The following is a 16211-nucleotide window of genomic DNA, read 5'->3' as shown; positions in this document are numbered from 1 at the left end:
CATGATGAGTTAGCATGAGATACTTGCTACCCATTTCATTCTCCCTCCTTCCAGATTTGTTCTTCCCTTTCTTAAATATTAGGCCTATTTAAGAAGAAAAACTTACACATAAACCTTTTTCGAGAGTTCTGTTAAAACAGGACAATACATCTTAGAAGTCTTTTTTCTAGCTAGTTGTTCTGAAGCAGAACATGAAATCCACTAGTCCCATTAAAGGAATTTTCACTTGGCAAAAAAGTAAACCCAGGGAACCAAAAAATTATTATGGCAACTAATTTCTCAGCACAATTTGCACATCTTCTCTTTGGAAGCTGCTTTATTCAGTTAAAAAAAAAAATAGAGCTAAGAAAAGAACTACTACTTAGTCAATAAGCTGGTATAACCCCTCAAAAGCAGAGGGAGTTTTACTGGTATAGAGTGCTATATTTGTAGAGAAATTTTATCATATACTCTCTCTCTCTGATATTTTTCATATATTGGAGAAGTTCATAAGTAACAGTTTTTATTTGAGTAATATTATGCTTCTCTAAGCCCTTCTACTATTTTTCCACATTCAGCTACGCACTTCTCAAAAGCTTCTGAAAACCGTATGTATTACAGAAATAAAAAGCTTTTGGAGATGACACAACCCTAATCACAATTGATAAGAGTCCAGTCCACACATCAGTCTTGCATTTTGTGCTATAAAGCCAGGGGATGCAAACCCAGACTATTCAGTATGCGTAGCTCCCATGTCCAATGCAACAAATCAGGCTGACTGAAGCGAAGCTAGAGGTTTTGCATCACTAACTGAAATTACTCTGAGTTATTTTGCCTCATGTTTCTCCTTTCTACAAGACAAGCATGACACAGGCTCTACAAAAGAGCTAACACAGAGGATCTCTACCCTTGAGCAAAGAGATTTAAGCCTGTCCATTGATGAAAATAAGATAAATCAAAAAAGACATGATGCAAATTCCTCAAGCAAATGACCACCACAGCAAGCCGGTGCCTAACAGTACCTCATATTGCTAACCCATAGATTACACACACAAAAAGCATCCATAGATTACCTCAGCAAAAAAGTAACAAACAGAAAACCTCCAAGCACAGAAGAAATACAGGACAGGTAATTTAATGGTATCTAGGCAGAAATCTACATCTTTAGGTATGTCACTACAAGAGCAGATTGCCCTGCTGAAAGCTCTTCATTAGAAAAACTGCAGTTAGACACAGTCTTTCAAATGATCAAAGCAGAACCAGATGTAAACTTAAAGCTAGGTCAAACCCCATGATAAACGGTCATACTACTGTAGTCCTTTGAGACCAATCAAGGTACAGCTCCTTTACCCTGAAGGCCTGTATCAGCTATTTTAGTTTTTTTTTTTCTTCATAAAAATAATTAAATTATGCAGAATATAACAGACAATTGAAGTTGTTTCATGTAAAAACATAGATAACTTACTAGATGGTCCACATTTCATACCATGAAGTCTCCTGTGCCAAGATAACGATATCGTAGTAGATGAAGCATTAGAAACTGCCATTCCAGATGCCTTTCAGAAAGAACAAAAAAAAAAAAAATCAGCAGCTATAACCAAGAAACCTTAAAAATCTCTTCACAGTCTATCAGTAAATGTACCATTTTTATTCAGCTCACTGCTTCATATTGGCTTACTACAAAGCTACCAAAAAACACCATTGTAAAGTAAAAAGTACAGTCACTCTGCTCAAGACTCCAGCAAAGGAGCATCAAAGTACATTATGCCCAAAGACAGCAGGCAGATTTTAAGCCAATTAAGCCAAAATGCCTATCCAAACACTGTCCTCTGTGCCCTTCTCCATACTCCTTTTACTCTCAATTACAGCCTCTATACCAACATAATTCTGAGTATAAACATTCTGCTGTTTTGGAAATTCTTATCACTCAGTTACAGTTATTTAAAATCATTTTAAAGTATATGCATGCATAAATCACTAAACAACATTAGAAAAGTCATGTAAGGTCCTAAATTCACCTATTTTCCACGAACCTGATCCAAAACCCAGCAAAATCAACAGGTTTTTTGTGGCGGTTTTTTGTTTGTTTAAAAAAATCATTAACACCCAAGTTATTTTTCAAAACATTTCCTACCATCTTCTCCTTAATCTTTTCCTCTTGTTCTAGCATTCAGAAATATATGACAGAATAAACCTTTTATTCTCTTGTGTTTCCTTTCTCATAAGCACTTCTGCCTTCAACAGTTAGCAGCAAGATATATTGAGTTTTCTTGTGTTAATTCTCAATATTGTGGTGAATGAAGCTTTCTTTTTCTCCAATAAATTCCCTTTAGAAACCTAGTGTTTCTAGTCTGTTACACTTTGTAATCATTTTTATAAATTGGTATGTCATGATAATGTTGACTCCCCTCCTTATTCTTGCCATATTCATCTATTAATCCAACTTCCACTTCATTCTTCCATCTAGCAGTGGTGCCAGTCACAATCCCTCCACTCTCTTTCTGAACTCAAATTATTTGCACAGTGGCACCTGCATAATTTCTGCACCAGGAGCAGTACTGAGTCTCACCAGAGTACCATGACAGGAACTCAAATCAATACATTGGGGGGCAGGGGAGGAAGAACCCACAGGTTAGTTGTTAACAGCTTAAATATCAGTCATGGTCATTAGTCATCTGACAGCTTCTAGGTAAATTGGAGGGACAACATTCTTACACCATTTTACCCAAGGATGGTGCATAGTTTAGGCATAATGTGTGAATGTACGAGTTCCTTCCTATCTTCTTGCAAGTACAAAGTTTTAGCACTTTACTTCTAAATTCATGACCTTATCTACCCCATTTGCAGAGAAGTGGGACTAGGTACAAACTCAGTCATTTATACAGAGGTACTGTAGGTAGTATTTTGGAAATTGCACTTTAAGATGCAGCTTTGAATGCCCAGGTTCAAGAAAACTGGTGAGCAAAGACAACCCATCTTAAAGGAAGCATTTTAATGACAGAAAGAAATAGGAAAGCACCTGAGCATGTACAACTTGTTTAATATTCTCCACAATTTTTCTTCAAGAGGAAACAATATCCAAGGCAATTTATGTATTACTCAGAAAATAATTTCTATACCAGCTCTTGTAGAAAATACGCTTTAAGGAAATATTAGCTTATGGTTTTAGTACACACAAAACAACCAGTCCTGTAAAATGTACTATCATGCAGAAGGGAAAGCAGTATCAGCATTGATCTATAAAGGTGCCTTAAAGAGTTCTTCAAAACGTAAATACTTGCACTTCCTTAAAAAAAAAAAAAAAGGAAAAAGCCAGCAATATACCAAATCACAAAAGCTAATTCAGCCTATATCATCTGCTTGAGAAAACAGAAGAGCAGACCTGCTTAGCCAAGTTACAAAAATCTGTTCATATTTTGTCATGATGTGGTTATATTGCCATGCTCATGACAGGTAGAAGTACACCTCCTAATTAGTATGCCTTTGTTAAAACCACATTGCTCAACTTATCCATAACCTTCTATCTTTGTTCTAGAGCTGCCCACATCTAGGCTGAGTAACATTTTTCACAATTTAACATGAACTTTTCAATCCTCAGAAGCCAATGACTTATGATAGTAAGTTTATCCTTATTAACAAAGCATCTAATTACATTTATCTAGTTCACTTAATACAGTAACACCAATGTTACAGCCATTTCATATTATTTCTTCACCTCATGGAGAACAGCAGCTATATGCTCTAAAATGTTCATATTTCAGTGACACATTGATTACAAAATACAGTTTTCATTAAGGAAAATTAAGTGACAAATACAGTATCTGTTAATAAACAGCATTAGCTACAATGCATGATGTCTACAGTGATACAAATAACTGAGCAAAATATTTCCAAAATAACATTACAAACAACACCAGCTATGCCTACATAATTTTACCTAAGGACTTAGTTAGATTTATTGCATTTAATTTTCATGCCCTAGAGTTTTATTATTCAAATTTCTCAGCCCTGTGCATGATTCTGTAAAGTACTTTTAAAATAGCAGGTGTTTTCTGTGTTCTAAATACCTACTTAGACAATTGACTGAAAACTGATCTTGGAAGCTATGTAATTAACTAAGTCTTCATGGACATAAAATTCTGCAGAGGCCTTAAGTCCCATAGCTTAGTGTGGCTTTACCTTGTCCTCTTGAGGAAGCTTATTAAAAGCAAGAACATGTAAAAACGCATTATTGTTAGTTTTAGACAGTTCAAATGGCTAGAATAACTACTCTTCAGGTTCTTACCTTTTTAAAACTAATATTGAATTTTTTTTCCCCCCCTTTCTCCTAAGCATATTTCTTAACTGAAGCTTTCTGCTCAGTAGGCTAGCACAGAAGGAAACAAAGAGCCTATTACTGTATCTTGAATTCTTGGAGGGAACTTCAATTCGGAAGCATTTGCTTTTATCAGTGGTTGATTTTGTTACCTGTTTGCAGTTATGTGGTACATTTTTGCCTCTGCTAGCTTTTCCCAGGAAAGGCGGAGAGAAAGCAGAAAGAAAGGCAACTCTTCTGCAGAGCCATGAACAAGGGCTACAAAGCAACCTTTCCTCTTCCCACCCTCAAACAAGGGGGCAGGAACCACACACCCTAATTACATTTCAGCAACACACCACAAGTGATACAGTCGGGTTGCCAAGATAAATCACATCCAAAAACCAGTACTGAGTTGTAGCGATCTGATACTGCCAGCTCATTTACTTTTACTGAGAAGTGAAAAGGCTCCCAACAAAGCAATTGTTGCTGGATGAGCCAGACCAGACCTCAGCTTTCCTTGGAGCAAGGATGCTTCATACATAGTGCATACAGCATAGTATAATACATAGCACATCAAGCACTGTATTGCTAGCCGATCAAGGGAGGCGATTGTCCTGCTCTACCCTGCACTGGTGCGGCCTCACCTTGAGTACTGTGTGCAGTTTTGGGCACCACAGTACAAAAAGGATATGAAGCTATAGAGAGTGTCCAGAGGAGAGCCACAAAGATGGCAAAGGGTTTAGAAGGGAAGCCGTACGAGGAGTGGCTGAAGTCACTTGGTCTGTTCAGCCTGGAGAAGAGGAGACTGAAGGGAGACCCCATCGCGGTCTACAGCTTCCTCACAAGGGAAAGAGGAGAAGCAGGAGCTGATCTCTTCTCCCTGGTGACCAACGATAGGACCTGAGGGAACGGCAGGAAGACATGCCAGGGGAGGTCTAGGTTGGACATCAGGAAGAGGTTCTTCACCCAAAGGGTAGTGGAGCACTGAACAGGCTCCCCCGGGAGGTAGTCACAGTGCCAAGCCTGACGATATTCAGGAAGCATTTGGACAACGCCCTCAGACCTATGGTTTGAATTTTGGGGTTATCCTATGCAGGGACAGGAGTTGGACTTGATGATTCTTGTGGACCTCTTCCAACTCAGGACATTCTATGATACAACATATAACTAGTTCTGAACAAGCTGAAGCTCTAACTACTGTCTTCCCTCACAACTTAAATGCCTTAAACCCCAAGTTTCCTTCCATTCATGACTGACACTCCTTACGGCTGGGATAAAGCACTTATTCAATGTTGTTTGAAGGACAAGCCCTGAAGAATCACAAAGGGCAGAACAGCTATCAGATCAGAAATACTGATAGCATTATAGTAACATATAGATATATTCAGATAAGATACAAGAAACATCATCCCGATGACAAACAGACCACCCGTCCCTCAGACCGGCGCCGTCAACCACCCCTCAGAGAGGCCTCGCCAGGCGGCGGCGCAGCGCGGGAAAGCCCGGCGCCATCTTGGGTCACGAGCGACGGCACCGCGTCACCTCTTCAGCCCTGGTCGCACGGCGGTTCGAGGTACCCGGCCGCGGGAAGGGGCTGCTCTCCTCGCGGGGGCTCCTCAGAGCAAAGCCGCACGTCCCGTCGGCCTCGTCCCCCCCGAAGAGGCGCCGCAGCCCTCCCGGCCCCACCGCCCAGCCCCGCCGCGCCCGCCCCTCACAGCGCCCGGCCCGCGTCCCCTACCTGCGTCGCCGCGGCGAGGCCGCCCCCTGTCCGAGGTCCCGCGGCGCCGGCTCTGCTGAGGGCAGGAGAACAAGGCAGGGTTTGCTTGGCCCGGGCAGCCCACTCCCCCGGCCCGCCTCAGGGCTGCCGCCCGCCCGGCCCCCCACCACGGCGGCGAGGAAGGAGCCCCAGCTGGCTCTTACCTGGGGAGCGGTAGGTCCCCGCCAACGGGGAGCTGCGCCCGAGCACCCTGTGGAGACAGGGCTGGAAGGCAAAGGCGGCAGGTTAACGACGGCCGGGACTGCCCTCTCCTCCCTCCCGTCCCGTCCCCGCGCCCTGCCCGGCGGGAGGCTCACCTGGCAGCAGCCAGGCGCACAGTAGCGCCCCGAGGAAGAGCCGGCCCTCCATGTGGGCTGCTGGTCAGCAGCTTCCCGCGGAGCTGCGGCCCTTAGTGCCGGCCGCTACCTGCACCCTGGGCTTATCCCGCCCTCCCGGGCGTGGCGGCCGGGGGGTTTATCAGCCGCCTGCCCGCCCTCCACCCCCGGCCCTTCCCCGAGCACCCACCCCAGACACCGCCCCTCGCCGTGCCGCGGAGCTCTCGGCCCCAGGCCGGCTGCTGGCTCCGCAGCCGGAGCGGCTCCGGCCCCACTAGCGCTTCTGCCTGGCTGCCCGTGCCGGGCGCTGACCTCGCCGGCTCCTCACATTTATTTCCACTTTTCCGGCCTTGTGGGGTTCAGGAAACGATTAGCGTCACGGCTTCTCAGCAGGAGCTGAGACCCCCGCGGTGGGGTGGGGTGGGGTGTGAGGCTGCGCCCAGCCTCTAACGCGAACAGCCCCGGGGCTTTGCCTTTGCTCCTGGGAATGTCGCACGACTGAAAACTGCCAGCTTGCGGAGAGCTGCCTGCTTGTGCTGAGGCAGCAAACGCTGTCGATGCTTAACACGGAGCATTGGCCCCGACCCGCTGAAACAGGTGTCAGAACCTGAGTAATGAAAGGCATGAGTAAGACATGAACTGAATGCAGTATGCAGCTAATGTGTATGGATTATTTCCATAGCTTCTGAGAACGATTTTTTACTATAAATTCACACTCTTGAACTTGGAGTTCTCTCTAGACCCTTTTCCAGGTTTCTTCTTCTTCTTCCCCCCCCCCCCCCCCTTGTGATTAAATTTGCTGTCTGGTTTACCTTCCATTATTTTTCTTCCCTCTTCCTATTGCTGTTACCTTTTTTCTGTTGTTTTCCCTTTCCCATCTGCTGCTGCCTCTCTCCCCATCATTCTTCAGGTTTGCATATCTTGTAACAGCAGCTTTAGAAGCTGCCCATACCAGGTGAGAAACTGTCTCAGATGAAAAGGGGCCTTTTCTGACTGCTTTGGGAAGTCTGTTAACAGTAAGTCATTAAAAAGATCTCTTTTCTGCCTTTGTAATTTGTCCCTGTGGATTGTGTTTCTTGCTGCAACAAGTGTTTCATTTCTAATGAAATGATGGAAAACTAGTGATGTTTTCACTGAGAATTCTGTTCTCTCCTGTAAATGTTGGAGGGAGAGTGTGTATGAGAGAAAAGAAAGTGAGACAGAAAAGATACTCTTTAACTTCAGCACAGCCTTTTCCCAATAACCCCAAACAGATTTTTAGAATAATGTGCTAGCCTCGGCCTGTAGCAGAGCACATCCACTCTGAAAGCACCATGCACTTGGCTTTGGTGTACTTTCTCTGATCCAGATTACATTAATGGAAGTAGAGAAAGATAAAAAGCAACAGGAATCAGTTTACACAACACACATTTTAATGTATTTCTTTGCCTACTAAATAGTCTGCCCACTTTATTAATTTTCCCTTAACGCTACAAGTAACAAACAATAGCTGAAACTAGTTTAAAACTAATTTAGATGCAATTTGATTTCCTGCTATGAAAGATTTCATTATCCAAAACTAATAAACAGTCATAATTGTACCATCTTTTAATATGACATGTTTGAAGTAATGGAAACTCCAAAACCATCTCATAAATTTTCTGATTATCAAACTTCCAGTATTGGAGCATGGGATAGCTTTGTGGGTTTGTTTGCTTTGTATTTATGCAGAGTAGAGCACAGGAATTCGTGTAACAGAGCAGACTAACAGCCCACCAAGTTCGTTATCCTTTCTGTGGTGTCTCCTTTACCTGATGATTCAGGGCAGTTTTCACATCACCAAATGAAGTTAACTCCACAATATTTTAGTACATGGAGCTGTTTCTGACCCCTGGAAAATGTATCTATATGATAAAAAGTCACTTTCTTTCAAATGGACATAACTTTCCGCTTGTAAATGATCTATTCCCATAAAGTCTTCCAGAAACGATTGATAGATATCAATGACTGCTATAGTCTATATGTAAATTTAAAGGAAACATACATGATATTTTATGTGTCCTTTAAATTTTACGCATCTCCTTCCTTCTTTTTTTCAGACAAAAGACAATTTTATTTTGCATATGCAGGGAAGAAATTCTATAGCAGTATGTCTAATTCTTGGATAGAATAGATTTTCAATATTGTGTGGTACTGGAACTTGTCTTAGGTAGGAGGCAAATGATTTGTGTACCTCTAGTTGCACCTCTAAGGGAAAATTGTTTTCTGAAACAGTTTTTGTATTTGTTTGTACACAGGCTTAAAACGCATTCGTCTCTTATTCCTGACACCTGATATGAGAAATGCGTAGTGTCCATACCATTGAAATGTTCCGATACAGCAAAGCCATCTTCTGAAAGGGGTAAGACCCATTTCTAAAGGAGCCGGTGTAGCTTATGAAGGTTATCAGACAGGAATAATAAAACAGATTCCAGTTTGTATTTGGCAGTATGGAACTTTTTTTGTCATGCCTTTGTATGTATTCATACAAGTTTCCACTCTCTTGGAAGGAGGAGCAGGTAAGCTACCTGTGCTGACGTAAACCTGTTCTCTCTGGAGTTGTGTGGGTAGAGCTAATTCTGCAGGGAGGCTAAGGGACATAGGCTAGCTGGTCTCCTCCACTCGCTTCCAGCCTTCATCACAGAATATTATTGTGTACTACATTAGGGAAAGTGGGAGAAGAACCATCCCAAGACAAAATTACCTAAAAGAGATTAGTCTGAAATAGGCTCCTTTTCAGGTACTCTGAGCTTGATTCTTACGCAGTTACTCACAGCAGGCGTGTTGGAGGCTGCCTTTGTAAGCAACAATATTTGTTAGTGGGAAGGGCTGGTGGAAATCGGACTTAAACAGTGATATATCAGATTCACCTTGCTGACCTAAAAATAGAAAACTGAAATTATTTACAGTAGAGCAATTTATTGAAGCAAATTATTCTTTTTTTTTTTTTTTTCCCTCCAGGTATTAGCATGCTTTAAATTTCAAATCTTCGTGCTTTTCTTAAGTAGTAGGGCTAGTGATATACACACCTACAAATACAAAAGAGAAGTTTGGATGCGAGCTCTGTGCTGTATGAAACACACCAGTTGTAAAAATCAGCCCAGGGAAAAGGCGGTCGGTGCAAGGCCAGGTAACACGCACACGGGGGCGGGGGGGAGGGGGGCTTCTATTTTCCTTTTACTTTTTCTTTCTCTTTTACTTTTTCTTTCTCTTTTGCTTTGCCCAAAACCTGGGGTGGCAGGGAGGCTACCGCTGCCCGGCGGCTCGTACCGATAAAGCGGCGAGACCGGGGAGCGGCGGCGGCGACCGAGGGCCGGGGGTGCTGTAGGCGGCGGCGGCGGCGGCGGCGGCGGCGGCGGCGGCCGAGAGCGACGGGCGCGCCTCCCGCCGCCCCGGGGCGCGGCCTCGCCGGCGCAGCCGCTCCGCGCAGCGCCCGCACCCCGCGCAGCGCCCGCAGCTACGCAGCGCCCGCACCCCGCGCACCATGGAGCGCCGGGTCGCCCGTGAGTTCCGGCACAAGGTGAGCGAGCGGGGCCGCGGGGCCCGGGGTCGCTTCACCGGGCGAGCACGGTCTGCGGGCAGAGCTGCTCCCCCGCGGCCTGGAGGGAGGCGCAGCGCCGGGCTAGGGCACGGCTGCGGGCGCCGGGAGGGCCCGGGGCGTGCTGCCGGCGCTGCCCGCGGCTGGCCGCCGCCTGTCTGCTGCCTGTCTGCCAGAGGGAGCGGCGGGGAAGGGAGAAGCTCGGGGAACTTGGTGCTGCCTTGCCAATGGCGCGGAAAAGCGCGCGGCAGCCTGCTGTGAGAGGGTGGTTGTACAACTTAAAACCCTTAAAATGGGAAAGAGAGAAGATGAAGAACATTCCCCGATGCATGAGCTTTTCCAGGGCTCGATACAATGTATTTTATTTTAATATATGTAAAACATGTTGCACCCAGTCGAGTTCAGGGAAGGCGAAAGTGCAGGTGCTGAAGTCCAGGCCCAGGCTGTTCACATTTGCAGTCCTGTGCGCTGCCAGCCGCTGCTCAGGCAACTTGAGTTCCACCTTAACATTCACGAGTGCAATTGTGCATGTGCAGTCATGTGCAAATGCACTTGATACATAGAGCGACTCAATCTGCCTGGCATGTCATTTTGTCATTTACCCATTTAAATAATTGTGCTCAGCAGAGTTCGAAACTGTATGACCAAAGTAAGCTCAAAAAGCTCCCTTTAAGGAAAGGAAGGGAAGAATGGTTTGCACGTTTAAGAGATGTTTTTGCATAGCCATTTAGGACTCTCTCAGACTAAAGTTTTGTGAGTTGTTTTGCGGAGGAGGTTGTGGTTGGTTTGGTTTGGGGTTTGTTTTGTTTGTTTTGGTTTGGTTTTTTGTCAGCTAGGGAGTAGAATTTCTTTGTAGTAGTGTAATGTTGTGTTTTATAGAAGTATCACCTGGTAATAAAGCCATTAACAAAAGAATTGTTAGGATGAAGTAGAGGGGCTGCAAAAAAACACTTACATGACAAATTGAAGTTCAAGAACACTAAGGACTTGGATACTCCACAGTGATGACTGTAGCCATCTAGCAGGTTATTTTTGCCTTGCTACCTATTACTGTATAACTCAACAGTGGGTTGTGCAACATATCTATAAAGACTCTGGTTCCTAGGCGGGTGGTTACCATCTTGAACTTTAAACCTTTTCCCTTTCATTGCTGCTATAATTGATAAATCATTCTAGTCCCACCCCTGATAACATAAGACTTATTGTCAGCGTTTGTTGGTGCAAATAAGTAGGATGCACATCTGAGTGAAAACTTCATCTGAGTTAGAGGACACCGGAACAGGTCTTTTCTTTAAATTACTTTGTATCCTCCTGCTTCTAGTGGCCCCTGTGGCAATTTTAATGTCTTGGATACTTACTTCTTCTGTGTCAAAGTAGTGAAAATGCTCAGCCAGAGGATCTGAGTTTCCTCAATGATTTGCCACTTTCATATTATTTTTTTCTTAGTAATTTTAATCAGTTCTCCCTATCAACCAAGCAGCAATGTAAAATATATAATATATGCAAATATATTGGCCAGTTCTTCCATTTCCCTCAATAGCTTTTCAAAGGCTGTGTAGCTTAGTTAGAACTTTATATTATTCTTTGAAAGCTGACAGATTAGGCTAGTGCTACAGTAGTGCATTACTGTAATCTGAACTTTTTCCACACCAAAAAGTGCTTTTTCCCCCCCGCAACTACTCTTCTACTGAATAAACTTATATAGACTTGTTGCCAGATTTTATTTTTCTCTTGTATGTAGGTGCAGTTTTTGTGATGACTCCTTATTAATTTCTATGAAAAACAGTGCAATTTATATAGTGAGAAATAGAGCATAAGCAACTCCTTATTTGTGTTCTAGGATTGTAAATTACACAAATACTTTGAAGATACCCTTAAATAATTACAGAAAGGTTGAGGTTGGAAGCAACCTCTGGAGGTCATCTGCTCCAACGCCTCTGCTCAAGCAGGGCCACCTAGACCAGGTTGCCCAAGACTCTGTCCAGATGGTTTTTTTTTAATATTCTTGGTTTAAAAGCTGTGAAATCATCTATCCCATATCTCCACAGTTATTTTCTCAAGAAATAGAGAGATACTAAAATACTTCTCTGATCCAAGTTACACCATGTTACCACTGTTTGTTTGTGTTTTTTTTTTTTTTAATTAACACACAGGGTCATGATCTTTTAGGGTTTATGAAATTAGAGTCAGCTCTTGGAAGCTGTTGATGAGCCTAGGTAAAGTGTATGTCTATACTAGGACTCTGTCCCAAGGAGTTAATGAATTAGGAAAATGGTAAAAGATGCAGGTGGCTACAATGAAGTGATAATTGGTGGAATAGAAGGCAACAGGAGAAGAATGACCTAATTAGAGAGATGGTCCAGGAAGATTAAGCCAGCTGTAGCATTCTGAATATATAAGAAGTTACCTGAGTGTTTGTTTTTGTCAGAGGAGGAAGTTGCTGGTGTAGGGTGAGAAGTGCAGGAACCAAACAGGAAGACTGTTGTGTGAGAGGAAAAGGCAGCATTTAGGTATGGCCCTCCAGTTCCTGAGAGAGAGTGGGGATGTGTCTATTAGCTAGCATATCAGAAGAAAAATGTCATATTGTCACTGGTTGCTTTCCTGGTTGGGAGAAGAGATGGTGATGGTTTTGCTGTTTGCTGTGTAGGGTTGATGTGCTTAAGCATTTAATGTTCTTCATGAGACACTGCTCATGCAGTACCTTAGCTAGCACTAGGGATTGAGTTCTGTATATCAGAACCAAAGCTGATTTATATGTTGTATTTTTCCTGAGGGGGAAGGGAAAAATGGGTGTTGGAATTAGTTTTTCATGTATCACCTTGCCTTGAGTTTGTGTACAGTATTGGTGAACCAGTTAGTTTTGATTGCAACCATTTTATTTCCGTTGAAGTCAGATGACTTCTTCTATGTTTTGAAATTCACTCTGAATAAATTGGTTTGCTCACTAGCATTACTGTCAAGCAGTCTTGTCCTGTATGTAGCTTTTTGGCCTTTAGGTGTTTTGAAAGCTTTCCAGAGGAGACAAGTAATAGAAAACTACCTGTATGTGGAGTCTTGCTGGCTTTAAAGAGACAAAAGGGACAAAGGGAGTATGAAGCATGTATTTAGTTTAGAATATAATGCAAACCTAGAAAGAAAGGGCCTTTCTTTAAGTATGCAAATTGGTCCTCAGACTTCATGTGGTGGTAATATTAGCCTTTAGGTCAGATGTAAATTGTTTTCCTAAACATTAAGCTTGTCCAAATGTAAAACTAATGTGAAGTGGCCTCTTACTGCAAGTAAGATCGGTGGGGGTCTTGCTGTCACTGAATATAAATTGAACTGCTTGTATGAGAATTCTTGGGTGGTTGGTTTTTTTTTTTGCTTTATTTTACTGGAAGTATCCAAGAGCAGGCATAGTAATATGACACTGGTTTAAGTAAATGTACTATTAGTGGGGGAGGAAAGAATAACTAGCAAGTTCTATCAGTTAAGAGCTGGAGCAAAGAGGAACAGACATGTAGCAGTTTGCATAATGTTAGAAGTGAGATCCTGAAATCAGTGGTTTGAATGACAACGTAGATTATAATCGTCTCAGTGTGTGGTGGTTTTATCTGTGACGGCATGTGCTATATTAATGAATGGCCAAAGAGGTTTCTGAAAACATTTATTCAACAGTACAGTGATTATCAGGTAAGGCAAATATAATATTATTGTAATAATATTACTGCTGAGGGGAAATCTAGCATACAGAATATATCGGTATTTACCACTTTGTCCAATTGTTTTAATACTAATTTTAGAAAGTCTTGTTATAAGTTTCACATTGTGAGGTAATACTCTATTGCAAAAATGTGTTGATTTAAAAAAAAAACCCAAAAAAGTCTTTCTCTATTGAAATCTGTGCTCTATGGCTTAAGAATTTGTGAAAGCTTTGTATGTTCAACATTTGTGGTTATTTAGTCAGAGATTTACAATAATGTCCTTGGGTTTTCAGGTTAATCTACTCATTGACAATGAAGCAGAGAAGGATTACCTTTATGATGTGCTACGGATGTACCACCAGTAAGATCTAGCTTTATATATGTTTGTGTAGAATTTTACTAATGTTTTTAAATGTAAAGAGTCAATATTCAAGATTTCAAGTGGTCTTTCTATGTGCTACTAGAAAAGTAGTTGAAGTAATAGGTTTTATTCTGTTTAATGAAGTTTTATACTTTTACAGCATAGCCTGCGGACAAGGAAGGTGCGTGTCTGCAATCACCCATAAAGTTACTTTGGTTTTATGACTTGGCAGTTTTGTAAAAGAATTTGGTGGATTTGTATTGGGGGGAAAAAGCACTTGGATGATAAAACTGTTCTTAGGAAAGAGGAAGAGAACATTAATCAAATTCATTAATATTGACAAATAATGCTTATTTCTTTGCAACAGAGGTTGTCATTTGGTTTGCTTTTCAAAGATTTTTGCTAACTATTCAGATAAAAATTTGCAACTGTTTTATCTGAAAGCTCAAAAAATTTAGTCTGAGAATCTGTTTGGCACGTTTAACAGCTCTGGCTTATTACGACGTAATGGGAAAAAAACCTGTAAGGTGATAGGCCTATTACCAATCCTTTTGCTGAACTGATTTAAACTACAGTTGCTTAGGACCTCTATCATTGCAAATAAGATCAGCGTCTGATCCATTGTGTTTCAAAGAAGATGAGAATGTATTTTCCACTCATCATAGACAAGTGGGTCTGATAGACATTGTTTCCATTCATATCCTAATTAATAGCATCTCAGCTGAGTGAAATGTAGATGTTTCCACCTGATGTTTGCCCTGAGCTATAGTTATGGCTGTATTCAGCTGCATATCTGATTCAGTTTCACTCAAGTCTGTCTAATTGCTTCTCCATTCATAAAGCCTGTTGTTTAGAAAGCCAGTTGATTCAGTAGGTCTTAATTATTTAAAATCTTCTTGCAGTTACAAAATTAACAATGCGTATAGTAACTTTTCTTAAATTTCCAAAATTGCAATGACTTGAGCAAAATTTCCAATGTCTCTGTGAACATAGTTGATGATGTATCACCTTTTTTTGAATACATTATGAAGTATTCCAGGGCAAAAATATGTGCAATTGCTGTTGGAGTTAACATTTAATGTCTGCTTCACTGTGAATAGCATTTCCAAAAGTATTTGACCTCTTATCCCATAAGCAAATATGGGCGCAGCAAACAATATAGGCTACGTTTAACTGGATGTTGTGTAGAAATAGCCCCACTGAGTCTTAGGGAGCTCCACTCTTGCAGCTGGGCAAAGTAGTACATTTTCTAGACCTATAACTATCTCAGTGCTGACAATATCAAGGAGGCTACTTTGCATAGCTCTCAAACTGCTGTGAACATCTGTTTTAACTTCTGTGGCTTTTGTTTATTGGTTGATGGCCCATCAATTTTGATTTGAAAAAAAAATTTAAAACTTAAACCAAGTATCTGCTCTAGTTACTGAGTATCATGATTTTTTTCCTGGATCAAAACAATTTGTCAGTCCCCTAAGTTCAGGAGCAGAAGGAGCTTGTAGCCTAGATGCACTTAGAAGGATTACTAACTAGTAAGGAAACAAAAATCTAGTAGGCGGGTATATCTGATCTGGAAAGTTATTTCCAAATGGTTCCATAAATCTTTTGGGGACTCTGAGAAAGAAATTACAGATGTCATCTATAAAAGTGATGTGCGTGACCTTAAAAGATAAAGGCAATATACAGGAGATTTTGTTATTTTGAAAGAGGTAGTTCTTATTCCTCTTTGCTTACAGAAGGCTTGCTTTCTCAGAGGCTATTTTGCTTTGGTTAAATCAGTATCTACATAAATAACTTCTTTAGTAGGTTGAAGGGACATGTAAATTTTGAAGTCACGTGTACAGCAAGTTATTAAATGATGCTTTGTGTTGGTGTGTTGATTACCTGTTCCTGTTTTCTCACTGTGTTTTTGTAGATCTATGAATCTCCCAGTGCTTGTAGGGGACCTAAAACTCGTTATTAATGAACCAAGCAGATTGCCTCTATTTGATGCTATCCGCCCACTTATCCCATTGAAACACCAGGTGGAATATGATCAGCTTACACCCAAAAGATCACGGTAAGAGAATGCAGAGCAATGCAGCTAACTTATTCTGAGTAGAATATCAGTCACCTGTGTAGGGCTGGGCATAATTTTTTTACTTTTGCTATATTTGCTAGAAGTACAGTTTTGAGCTATATGGAATTGTTTGCCAAGTAGTTTAATCTAGTAAAAGAAGGGAGTCAAAAACAATGCTTTCCAGTTAA

At 41.8% G+C, this 16211-nt stretch overlaps 2 protein-coding genes across 2 annotated transcripts in view; one reads left to right on the top strand and one right to left on the bottom strand.

Moving 5' to 3' along the window:
• OTOG (otogelin) overlaps window positions 1-6468 on the bottom strand; it is a 110797-nt gene extending 104329 nt beyond the window's left edge. Inside the window, exons 1-4 of the mRNA XM_087745666.1 lie at window positions 6350-6468; window positions 6197-6257; window positions 6015-6069; window positions 1445-1535 (exon numbers count right to left, since the gene is read on the bottom strand). Coding sequence (XP_087601792.1) covers window positions 1445-1535; window positions 6015-6069; window positions 6197-6257; window positions 6350-6401 — 259 coding nt within the window. The 5' untranslated portion in view covers window positions 6402-6468. The remainder of the gene's footprint in view (window positions 1-1444; window positions 1536-6014; window positions 6070-6196; window positions 6258-6349) is intronic.
• Window positions 6469-9728: 3260 nt separating this feature from the next.
• USH1C (USH1 protein network component harmonin) overlaps window positions 9729-16211 on the top strand; it is a 51220-nt gene continuing 44737 nt past the window's right edge. Inside the window, exons 1-3 of the mRNA XM_087745667.1 lie at window positions 9729-9905; window positions 13900-13967; window positions 15880-16023. Coding sequence (XP_087601793.1) covers window positions 9870-9905; window positions 13900-13967; window positions 15880-16023 — 248 coding nt within the window. The 5' untranslated portion in view covers window positions 9729-9869. The remainder of the gene's footprint in view (window positions 9906-13899; window positions 13968-15879; window positions 16024-16211) is intronic.

The sequence above is a fragment of the Nipponia nippon genome, unplaced genomic scaffold, assembly GCF_047370975.1.
Source record: "Nipponia nippon isolate SJK-2023a ecotype South Korea unplaced genomic scaffold, ASM4737097v1 scaffold_10, whole genome shotgun sequence".
NCBI lineage: Eukaryota > Metazoa > Chordata > Aves > Pelecaniformes > Threskiornithidae > Nipponia > Nipponia nippon.
This window is presented reverse-complemented; position numbering and strand designations above follow the sequence as displayed.